Source organism: Notolepis coatsorum, assembly GCF_963971535.1.
Source record: "Notolepis coatsorum genome assembly, contig: SCAFFOLD_1384, whole genome shotgun sequence".
Taxonomy (NCBI): domain Eukaryota; kingdom Metazoa; phylum Chordata; class Actinopteri; order Aulopiformes; family Paralepididae; genus Notolepis; species Notolepis coatsorum.
The window spans coordinates 22314-34320 of record NW_028169311.1 but is presented as its reverse complement, the minus strand read 5'-3'; the positions used below and the strand labels follow the sequence as shown (position 1 = coordinate 34320).

The 12007-nt window shown below is 43.1% G+C and overlaps 1 protein-coding gene across 1 annotated transcript; it reads left to right on the top strand.

Annotated features, from left to right (window-relative positions):
* The first annotated feature begins 1502 nt into the window (after window positions 1-1502).
* LOC311248749 (uncharacterized protein) lies at window positions 1503-9208 on the top strand. Its single transcript, XM_084339579.1, has 3 exons — window positions 1503-1614; window positions 7972-8088; window positions 8306-9208. Exons 1-3 carry the CDS (start codon window positions 1521-1523, stop codon window positions 8818-8820), a joined length of 726 nt encoding a protein of 241 aa, XP_084195705.1. The 5' UTR covers window positions 1503-1520; the 3' UTR covers window positions 8821-9208.
* The last annotated feature ends 2799 nt before the right edge of the window (window positions 9209-12007 follow it).

The following is a 12007-nucleotide window of genomic DNA, read 5'->3' as shown; positions in this document are numbered from 1 at the left end:
TAGCAGCTGGGAAATACATTATTTGATGTATTCAGGGCAATTTCACATTGATTAAACGTTACACATTACATCCTGCTAAATGAACGTTAGCTAATGTTACGCCAGTGTTGAAAAGCCTTGAGGTCGCATTCAATTTTCGAGGGACCATAACGTTAACTTGACAGCAATGTGGATATGCTTTATTTGAGCAGTTGCTACTGTAACGTTACCTTAGTCGATTGTCGTTCTGACATAACTGCAGTAAACAAACTAACGTTAAACCTAAGTTAACTTACCAGTAAATTCAGTACAGCAACAGACAGCTGAAATCCACAGGACAGCCTGATCACAATAATCGACGGTCCAGTTACATTTCCCCCAACCAGAGCCTAACTAGAGCCACAGTCTGCGAATCAGAGGCAGAGTAGGGGCGGGTCTTCGGGGCCAGCATGTTGGGTTGTCTCAACGTAAATAATAATACTGTACATCTCAGCTGATTATCCATAAAACGCACGTTAATCGAAAATACCACACCATTACTGTACCAATGACAATCAAATAATCAACAGAAAAGCATTACATTGCAAAATAATATGTCCATGTCTGTAGTGTGTGTCGCACACACACACACACATAGAACGATAGTTCCCTCTCTCCACCCTGTAACTCGACTCCCCCTACTGGTTGAACCAGGCAGTGCTGCGTCACCTCCCGTCAACTCGCCTCACATAGGCGTCACCAAGCTTGGTGCTGGCGGTAGAGGTTATATTTTCCAGTGCTCCATCTGTAGCTAGCCTGGCGGGGCTAGCTGAGCTAACCGGCGGGTCCTTGGTGTATATGATTTCGACGTCCCGTGCCGATCTGGGTTCTATGGTTGTAAGCTCCAGTTCTCTCCCTCTCGCCTCATCTGCAGGGGCTTCGGTGAGGGGATGTCGCCGCTTGCTGGTCGGCTGGTGCAACTGCTGGCAGCTGCGTGGATGTTGTTGTTGTCGTTGTTGTTCTCGACGGCCGGCGTCGGTGTGAGGAGCAGTTGATTCTTCGCCTGTCGGCGTGTCAAAACCGGTCCCGGGTTTTGGTGTACGTCTCCAGACAGGAGCAAATATAATAGATGATTTCCTATCAAACTTGCCTGTCGGGGGTAGTTTCTTGCGGTCCGGGTTCGATGTCAACACTGTGAACTGCTGCTATTTCATTCGCTGGGTGTTTGTGCTCTGAGCCTTTTAGCAGGTAAAAGTTACAATGAGATTACAATTTATTTGCGCATTCTTTACTTTCCATTTCTGTCTGGAGTTGATTCATTGGTGAGTTAATGTACAAGTCCATAATCCACAGTATCGTTTGTTTGGCCGGGAGCTCTTTGAAATGCGACCGTCCATGTCAAAGCCGGATGTGAGTAGAGCATCCGTAGAGCATCCGGATGTGAGTAGAGCAGGAGGATGCAATTACAGAGGAAATCAGAAAGTGGCCAAATACTTTTCCATGCTACTGTAAGTACTTAGTTGCTGTCTCCCTCTGCTCCAGATCCACCCAGTGACCTACTGATGATTAAGAAAGAAGAGGCTCAGGACACACTAGACCCAACCATGGATATTTCCACTGGGCTGAAGGAGGAGCCCACAGACCATCAGGATATCAGTATGTTACTTTTCTTTTTATTGTCTTTATTTTTTCTTTTTGTCTTTCTTCTGTTGCAGCACAGTTGTCTGTCTCTGTCTGTGTGTCCATAGCTTTCCCTCCTCTCATTCCTTCCATTAAGCCCCAATCTGTGATTTTCATTTCAGTGTTTCCCCTAGGATTTTTTTCAGGGGGGGTGGTAGGCCCCCAAAATGACTAGTGTTTTCGCGGGGCGCGCGTGTCACGGATACGTGGTGTCAACAGTGTCGTCATAGACGTGCGCAGTAAGGCGGTTGCTAGTATCGGTGCATTTCTCTTAGAGCCATATGAAATCCGTTTTATTATTTTCCAAATTCCATTTTATTTTTTCCCAAATTCCGTTTTTTCCGTTTTAATATTTCAGAATTCTGTATTTTGCTTTTTATGCTCATTTTACCATCAGAAATAGTGTCTAATAAGTGGGAATGAATAAATGTCTACAATTGAATATGATATAACAGTCCATTTAATGTTTTTAAGTGCTGCAACTCAGAAATAGTTACATTTTACACAATACTTTTCAAATAATATTGTGACAAAATAAAAATACACATTTCAAGTGTAAACAATAGATACAGCTAGCTACTACTGACATTATCACAATGTCAGTAGCCTAGCTATATCTATTTTATTGTGATGAAATATAGTAATGCATAATTTAGGCACCTTTAGTTTAGTTTATTTCGTTTATAAAGGACGGTGTATAATGACAATCGTTTGCATTAAACAAATGGATTGCACCAGATTTAGCAAGAAGCTATCATTTCCATCTATAGTCCTATGTACTGTAAAACGTTTCATAGCTATTTAAGTTTATTTCGATTATAAAGGGCAGTGTATAATGACTCGTTTGCATTAAACAAATGGATGGGTGCACTAGATTTAGCAAGAAGCGATCATGTCCTAACGTTATAGCTATTTAATCACAATAGTGTCGCAAGTGTTTTTGTGGCTCCAGTCCACGGAACGTTGACAGAATTAGCAAAACACCTTATTGCCGGAGGCATAAAAGTCATTAGGATACTGCTCTGCTCTGAATTGAGGGCTTATTGGGGAATTTATTAGCTTCTTGACGATGTAAACACCGAAGCAGCGAGACGCTTGGGAGACTGCCTGTGTTGTGTGTAACCCGCTCTAGCGTCCGCCTCCCCGGTCGCGTGTGCACCAAGCGTTCCACCCAAAAACGGAATTTCAGTCCAGATTAGGCCAAATTCTGCAATATTCCACGTTTTGCAGTTGATTCCATTTTTATTGGTCAATTCCGCGATTCCGTCCGCGATTCCGTGAACGCGGATTTCATATGGCTCTAATTTCTCTACACTGAGCTGAAATGAAACGATTGCACATAAATTAGGTAAATAAATATTAACAATATTTATTTACAACACACACGAAATTAGCTTATTTGCCATCTACCCTGGAGTTAGACAAAAAGATGCATACCTTTTTTCTTCTCTGTCCATGCAGTAAGAGTAGGAAGACACACACCGTTAGCCTAGCTTAGCGTCAGTCACTGGAAGTAGGTTCCTCCATTAGCCTAGTTCCCAACGTATTCCTACTCCTACTGCATGCACAGAGAAGAAAAAGGTATGCATCTTCTTGTCTAACTCCAGGGTAGATGACAAATAAGCTAATTTACCAAAATGTTGGAGTTTTCCTTTAACTAGGGCCCTATGAAATCCGTTTTTATCTTTTCCTGTTTTCGGATATGAATTTTCCTGTTTGCGGATTTCTCGGTTTTTAATTTTCCTCGTTTTCGGATTTCTCTAATTTTAAATTAATACACACACACAGTCAAAGAGAAAATTACAGCACTCATAAATCAACTTCACAATTTTATCCAAGTATTGAAGCCTAACTAGCCTCATGCAGCGATCCTGTGACTGACCTTGCAAATCCCTCCCCCTTGTCCTCTTGTCCAATGTCCTGTCTCTTGCTGTGCCACGTGTCCTTCCCCCCTCCTTCCTCCTCCCCCAGCCCCTCCCTGTGAGCGCAAGAGCGATCCAGAGAGAGAGAGAGAGAGAGAGAGAGGCGGGGCCGGCCGGCCATAGATTGATGGGGGGGGGGCAGGCCCAGGGTAAAACAGCTTTTTCAAACAGTCTGTAATGCATTTTGGAAACGGGAGATGGGCTCATGGTGTAATGGGCCACCTGGCCTGAGAAACGTAAGGAGGAAAGAAAAAGTAAGGACTTACTTCTGTTCATTATTTGGGTAGAACACACATATTTTGAATGCCTTCGGCAGACTTCAAATGAGCCATTTTAATCTAGATTAACTCCAGGACCTCTAAATTAAACCTTTCCATTTTTGTGACCACATTATAGACAAAGGCCATCAACATAAAGTATGCATATGCTCAACCAGCACTAGACGTTCTTATCAAAAAGGAAAAGTCACAGAAAATATTATTAGGGTTTTAAATAAGGACGTTTATGGGGTTACTTGTATTAATAATGATTTGCACTAAGGAATTTTGTAACTGTTATCAAAAAAAAGAGAGTATATGTTACAAGTAGGTATGCTCGATATTGGCTTTTTTACCGATACCGATATTCCGATATTGTCCAACTCTTCATTTCCGATACCGATATCAACCGATACCGATATATGCAGGGTTTCCCCGTCCAAAAAACTGAATAAATTCAGGTAACTAATAATTTCACTGGATATATATATAACAAATATTGTTATTGTTTTTTTATTTTTTTTAAACCGATACCGATATTTTCCGATATCACATTTTATTGCCGATATCGGCCGATAATATCGGTCGGCCGATAATATCGGACATCCCTAGTTACAAGGGAATGGGGAATGTTATATAAACCCCCCCACAGTGGTGTGTGGAGTTGGTACGTCCCAGCAGGGACCAGGATGTAAATGTCGTGTTATGGGTTGGCAATACAGACTCACGGCACAGTTGACACAGACGCTCTATTTTCCTGGCTCGTTATTGAACACAAACGGTTATCTTTGAACCTCTGTTGTCAAGCCTTGTCAATATACCCCCCTTCCCCACTCTGGTGTCGTGGAGTCACTTCGCTGCGAGTGTTTCCACGGTTAGCTTGCGGCTAACGTTAGTTAGCTTGCAGCTAAAGTTAGTTAGCTTGGGGCTAACGTAACTTTAGCCTAGTTCGAGGCTAACACATCCCAATTACCGAACAATACACACATGCCCCAAACCGTGGAGGTCGTACCGAACGGTGTACGGTTCGAATGCGTACCGTTCCACCCCTAGTTTTTCATGTTCATGGAGTCATGTGCATGTGATTTTGCTATGAGGTTTTTGGTGTGTCCGCTGACACTAGAAGTTAGGGGTATACGGTATAAACGGTATGAATTTGCGCTACGGTATGGATTTTGACTATACCTTGTGACCGGTAGAGCAACTCTAAAGTAGCAATGGCGTAACCACAGTGTGGAGGGAGGGGGCTGCTAAGTGGAGCTAACTTTAGCTTGCTGAGGCAGGGCTCTACAGTGTGATTATTTCACTCGCAAAATAGATATGTGCGAACTGGAAACATTTATTTAGGAGCACAGAGGCTTTGCATAGTGGGCGTGTCAACGCGCAATTGTCATTTCATAATAGACACGGAACAGAGCGGACCTTCAATTCTAGAAGTGAACTAGCCCTGCGTTGCACACAGCTGTGTGACAACTTATCTCGCGAGTCGCGCAGTTTCTATTTGTAATGTAAACTCTGAGACGGGTCCAATCATCTAACATGCTTTGCATCCTCGCTATTCTGGAATGCCCACGTCGGGCTAAAACCTTATGTAATGTTAACTATTGATGTAGCCTTCAGAAAATGAACGTTAGCTCCACTCCTAGCAGCCTGTTGATGTAGATTCAGCAAGCCAACGTTAGCTCCACTCTAGCAGCAGACCCCTCCCTCTCTCTCTCTCTCTCTCTCTCTCTCACTCTGTCTCCCCCATCCCTCTCTCTCTCTCTGCTAACAATCCTGATTAGATTCTTAAACCTATTTCATTAAAAAGGAAGATATTGATTGCCATTAGCTATAGTATAGCTCAGCAGATGTAACAGAATAATTTTATTATTTTTGATTATTTACGTTTTAAGTTAAGTTAAACGACAAAAAAAGCCAGCAGTGGACCGACATAACAAACACTGTCACTGTTGACTTGTGTAATGACATGGTTCCTTTTCAAACTGTCGATGGAAAGGGCTTTAAAGACATGGTCAAAGTACTGGATCCAAGATAGGCGTTACGTTACCTGCCTGCAGACACTTATTTTTTTAGACCATACCGTCCAGCCCTACTAGAAGTGCTCTGGAGGCTCAGGTAGCTGCATATTTGTACACTGCAAACAATTCAATCTTATCAAGTGAAAATATCTTGTATTTGGTACAATAAATCCAATATTTTGTAGAATTATCGTGGATCATCTTATTCCACTGGCAGATAATTTGGCTTATTATTTTTCTTGATTTTGGTCAATTTAATCTTGTTTTAAGAAAATGTTAATTTTCACCCCACCTATAGCGATGCTGTCCCTGGATGCGATGAAAGCCTTTGATAGGTTGGAATGGTCTTATTTATGGGCAGTACTAGAAAGGATGGGGTTAGGAAACGGATTCATTGATATGATAAAAGTATTATACAAAGACCCATCGGCCATGATTACAACAGGTATAATCACCTCCGAAATCTTTCCGGTATCGCGCTCCTTCAGACAGGGTTGCCCTCTTAGTCCCGGACTACTCGCTTTATCATTAGAGCCTTTAGCACAATATATAAGACAATCCCAATCCATGGAACCAATCGCAATTAAGGGCACACAACATCATATTAGTTTATATGCGGACGACATAATATTGTTCATGCAAAACCCTACCACCTCAATGCCTCATCTTCTCAAGTTGATTGATGACTTTGGCAATCTATCGGGATTTAGGATAAATTGGCCAAAGTCGGCCTTCCTACCACTTATGCCCCTGCAGAGAATATACTCCTTCCAGAAAAAATACCAATGGTAAAACACTTCAGATGTTTAGGAGTGGAGGTATTCCCTACTATAAGCCAAACGGTGAAGTACAATTACACAAAATTCCAAGATAAGATCAAATACGACTGACAGGTGGTCCAAACTTAAAAACTCAGTACAGGCCCGAGTATCAATAGTTAAGATGGATGTTTTACCTAGAATCAACTTCATTAGCTCAATGTTACCGTTACCCCCTCCTGATGGTTACTGGAAAAAATTACACTCCACCGCATATAAATTTATTTGGAATAACAAACCTCCATGAATAAAAAGATCCACCGCACAGAGAAACAAAGCCGACGGAGGTTTAGCATTTCCAGACTTTTACCACTATTTTAAAGCGTACTCTTTAAGGGGGCTTTCACACTCAGCCTTTTGTATCGAATCACCGTCCCGGAGCACGGGGGGGTGTGTTCTCACTCACCCCTTTTGGCGGAGCGAGACGGCGCTGATTCGTTTCACCCCCCGCTGAACGGGATCAGCTGGCAGAGGTGGTCTCCGGTTCGGCCCCGGGGAGAACGGGGGGTGTGGCTTGCGAGCTTGTACCTATTCACGGGCGTGGCACCTGGTGCTGACATAACGTCATAACTATTCGACCAAGCAACATCGATTTAGCAAACATGACAAGCAAAGGTTCACTGTGGTCAGCTGCCGAAATTGAGTGCTTGCTAGCGTTTTGGGCTGATGAGAGCATTCAGCAACAGCTGGACAAGACGCATAAAAATGCGGACATTTATGGAAAATTCGCCGATCATCTGGCTGTGCACGGATTCAACAGATCGGTCGAGCAGTGTCGAGCCAAAGTGAAGAAGTTGCGGCTGCAATATTTAAAAGTACGAGATGTGGTGCGTAAATCCGGCAGCTCGTCTGATGAGAAGGACAAATTTCCGTGGTACGAGGCAGTGGACAACATTCTCAACAGCAAACCGTCCAGTGACCCCTCCGTTGTTCAGTCAGAACCAACAACAACGGAGGTGGAGAACACACTACCTTTGGTCGACATACCATCGAGTCCATGTGAGTACAAGTTTAGCAATTATATTCATCTATTTTCATGATGTAAACAACACGAACGTTTTTTCTCTGGTCTGCATCCCCTTAACAATTGTGTGTGTATTGTACCCATTCTGCAATCTGTTAATAACGTTTTCAATCAAAGTTTTCAATCAATGCAAGGTTACTGTATTTCATTCTGTTTTACAGGGCAGTGATTAGACGGCATATATTATGTAGTTTGTTTTATACAAATACACTAACTGCCCACATAGTCAACAAAGTGATATTTTGGTTGTAGCCTGCCTTCAATTAATTTTATATATTTTTTTGCATACAGGTGTTTCTGATGGCCCAGGCCCTAGTCCAGACAACCGACGCAAGAGAAGTCGACTGCTGGAGACACAGTGGACTGCTGGTGAGAGAGACGTCAGTCCTTCCGCCAACCTGCTAATCGGTAAGTACAAAGTTTTAGCAATTATATTCATCTATATTCTCATGCCTTCAGTGTCTGCCTGGTCAGTCTGTGGCCAAAACCTGTGTTTTAGCATTATGCAAAGTTACTGTAGTTGGTTTTATACAAATACACTAACTGCCCACACAAAAAGTGATATTTTGGTTGTAGCCTGCCTTCAATTAATTTTAATTTTATATTTTTGCTTGCATATATACAGGAGTTTCAGATGGCCCAAGTCCCAACACCCGGCGGAAGAGGACTGCTGATGAAAGAGACACTGTGGGTGCCTTTATAGACCTGACCAATAAGAGATGCCTGGATTTCTCCCAAGCAGAGGATCTGCGTTCAGAGCGAGAAGCGAGAAGTTTGGACTTGAGAGCAGAGCGAGAGGCACAGCAGCGCAAGGACCTGTGGAAGCGAGAGGTCGCGCGCGATGAGCGAGCACGAGAGGGAGAGCGCAGAGCAGAGAACGAGGAGGCTGACCGCAGATCAGCCCAAGAGAGCGAGCGTGCTGACCGCAGATTAGAGCGAGAGAGCGAGCTTGCTGGACGCAGATCAGAGCGAGAGAGCGAGCTTGTTGACCGCAGATTAGAGCGAGAGAGCGTGGCCTTCATGAGGATGATGTGCACTATGTTCGAATCGCAGCGCACTGCACACCCACAGCCTCCTGCCCCTCAAAATTATGAGAACTTTGGAGAACCACCTACACCACCTACCTATCACAGGCTCTAATGATTGTAGAAGGAATTGCGTTGATGTGTAACGAAACAGGTGTTTCCCTTCTTTCTCCCCCATCCCTCTGCACATTTTTTAAACTGTACATTTGAGTAAAACTAGGTGCCTTAAACAGTTATATTATGTTTTATTTTGCATGTCTTTTTTTTACCATGCATATCTTGTCATCTATATTTTTTCAATGCCTATTGTATTCTATATTATTATTATATTTTGCACAATATAATAGACAGACACTGTAAATTGTATATAGCATAGTAGTGTACATAAGAACCAGTTTCTCAGGAACCTAGCATGTCTTTTTTTCCCCCATGCATATCTTGTCATCTATTATTTTTTCAATGCCTATTGTATTCTATATTATTGTATTTTGCAATAATAGGAACCTAGCATGTCTTTTTTTTTTACCATGCATATGTCTTATCTATTTTTTTTAACAAATAAACCTCTTGATACCTCACATTGGAAAGATTTGCACCGACTTATTACTATGCACTGTTAAGAGTTTGCTAGTTTGTACATTTTAGATTTCATTTCCCTGATACTGAAAAAAAGAGGAATCGTTTAAGGGATACATAGTTTAATGTCACTGTTATTTAACTGAAGTGAAAGGGATAATGGTCCAGTCTGGCAAATGAAGGATTCAATATTATAGTATCACTATAAAACAGTTACAGAGTGTTGTAGTTAAAACAGTTGGTGAAGTGAGAGACCATCCTCTGTTCTGAATAATCATACCAGCTTTAATCTACCCTTGTCATCTATTCGGCCATTAGGCAGGAGTGGTAAACATTATAATACATTTCAATTACTATAGAGCACATTGGTGCTTGATTGGTGCTTGATTTGTGTCTGAATGAAATGTGACTGAGGCAGATGTGCGGATTTGTGTGTGAATGACTAGAATTAATGTAGTTCCTCCTGGCCATTAGGCAGACAATGGATACCATCTACCCTTGAATGTCTGGCAACAACATTATTATAATGTCTGGAGTGCTTGATTTGTGTCTGAATGGAATGTGACTGAGGCAGATGTGCGGATTTGTGTGTGAATGACTAGAATTAATGTAGTTCCTCCTGGCCATTAGGCAGACAATGGATACCATCTACCCTTGAATGTCTGGCAACAACATTATTATAATGTCTGGAGTGCTTGATTTGTGTCTGAATGGAATGTGACTATGAGGCAGATGTGCGGATTTGTGTGTGAATGACTAGAGCACATTATAATGTCTGCCTTAATAATGTCTGCATTCAATTCAATGGACACTGTTAGCCATAATCCTGTTAGCTTGGATCTTCTGAAACAGAGAAGACTTTATCAGTAATTAATGACAGCAGCCAACTGACCAAGCATGTGTTTTATTTTGGCTGTTAAGTGTTGCCTTGTATTAGGGTCAAGATGAGGTCCACATAATCTGGGATTGGATACATTTATTGAAAAAAACATAATACTGACAATAGATACCACAATGAAAAACAATTGAAAAACAACATGTGATATTCTAGAAAAAAGCCCCTTAAGGGCCTGCGTCCACCTAGCGCATATTTCTCCGTGAAACATGCTGGCAGTGCGCCGGCAGAGCTGGCATGCAGCGCATCGTAGATGACAGAAAGATATCTACAGCCCAGCCATGCCGCGGTTTTGCACATATTATAGCATATTTGAATAACTTTATTGTATATTAATTATATATATAGTTATTGCCTGACACCACAGTTTGCCCTTTGCTTTTTATTAGCTTTTTAGTAGTGTATTCGTGTAGTTATTATTATTAGTTTTGTCGCGAATCTCAATGGTCTGTGTGGAGACAGCCAGACAGGCAGGCAGCTCCGGTGTCAGGTTACAAGCAGAGTGGTAGATGACTGGCTGTGATTGGTTGTTTGAATATGCGCTCGGCGCACCGCTCTAGAAAAGTTCAGCCAGTTTCAACTCTCTGGCTTGTGCGGCCGCATAAAGGCGCTGAAAAAAGAAGCCGACGGCAGCGCACTTCCTAGAGGCGGCCGCATGGGGCCGCATGCGCTCCCTCCCCATTGTAATACATTGAAAACAGACGCGTGCGGTCCTAAATATGCGCTAGGTGGACGCGGGCCCTGAGAGTGTCACTATTTAATGCTGTTTGATGTGCCTTTAAGCATCATGGAAGTAGGCGCACAAGATATCTCTTGTAGCGTGGGCAGTGGCGTTTGCCCCGCGTGGATCCCGCTCTTCATTGTCTCTGCCAATGCCAACGTCACAGTCGTCAACATACTCCTCATTGTGTACCTCACAAAAATTGTGAAGTATGCAACAAGCTGCCACGGTGGTGTTGATCTTTTCAATGTGGCAATCGTATCTCTTCATCAAACACCGCCATCTTCCTTTGAGACGGCCAAATGCACGCTCAACGGTCATGCATGCTTTGCTGAGCCGGTAGTTTAATGTTTTCTGTGCAGGAGTTGCATTGCCTTCCGGGTATGGTTTCATCAACCATGTGAGGAGTGGGTAGGCAGCATCACCTAGAATCACTACAGGGACATCTACACCCTCAATCCTCTTTGTGAGATTGGGGAACAGTGTGCCACTCTGACCCCGGTCAAACACTGGAATTCCCAAACACTCTTGCGTCATGCACTCTGCCTGGCCAACCCACATTTATGTCCCAGAACCTCAGTCGATTGTCTACCACACCTTGCAGAATGATGGAGTAGAACCCCTTACGGTTATAATACTCCGCAGGGGCGTCTGGTGGCGCTAAAATGCCAATATGGGTCCCATCAATAGCCCCACCACATTGTGGGAAACCCCATCGGTCACTGTACCCTTGAATGATGCTCTTCAATTCATGTTCAGATGGTGATCTAATATAGAGGGAGAGCATCTTGTCCATAATTACAGAGGCAACATTGTTGGTTATAGCACAAGCTGTCGATAGACCAATACCAAATAAGTGGGAAATGGACCGAAACTCCACGTTTGTGGCCAATCTCCAGATGCATATAGCCACACGCTGTTCCACAGGCACTGGACTCCTCCTGGTTGCGTCTCGTTGTAGATGTGGCCTAAGGATACCACACAACTCCATGAATGTAGTTTTCCTCATCCGGAAATTTTGTAGCCATTCCGGATCGCCCCAGCTAGCCAGGACATGTTGCCACCACACACCAGGCCTCTGTCGAACCCATACGCTCCTGAGGTAGAATA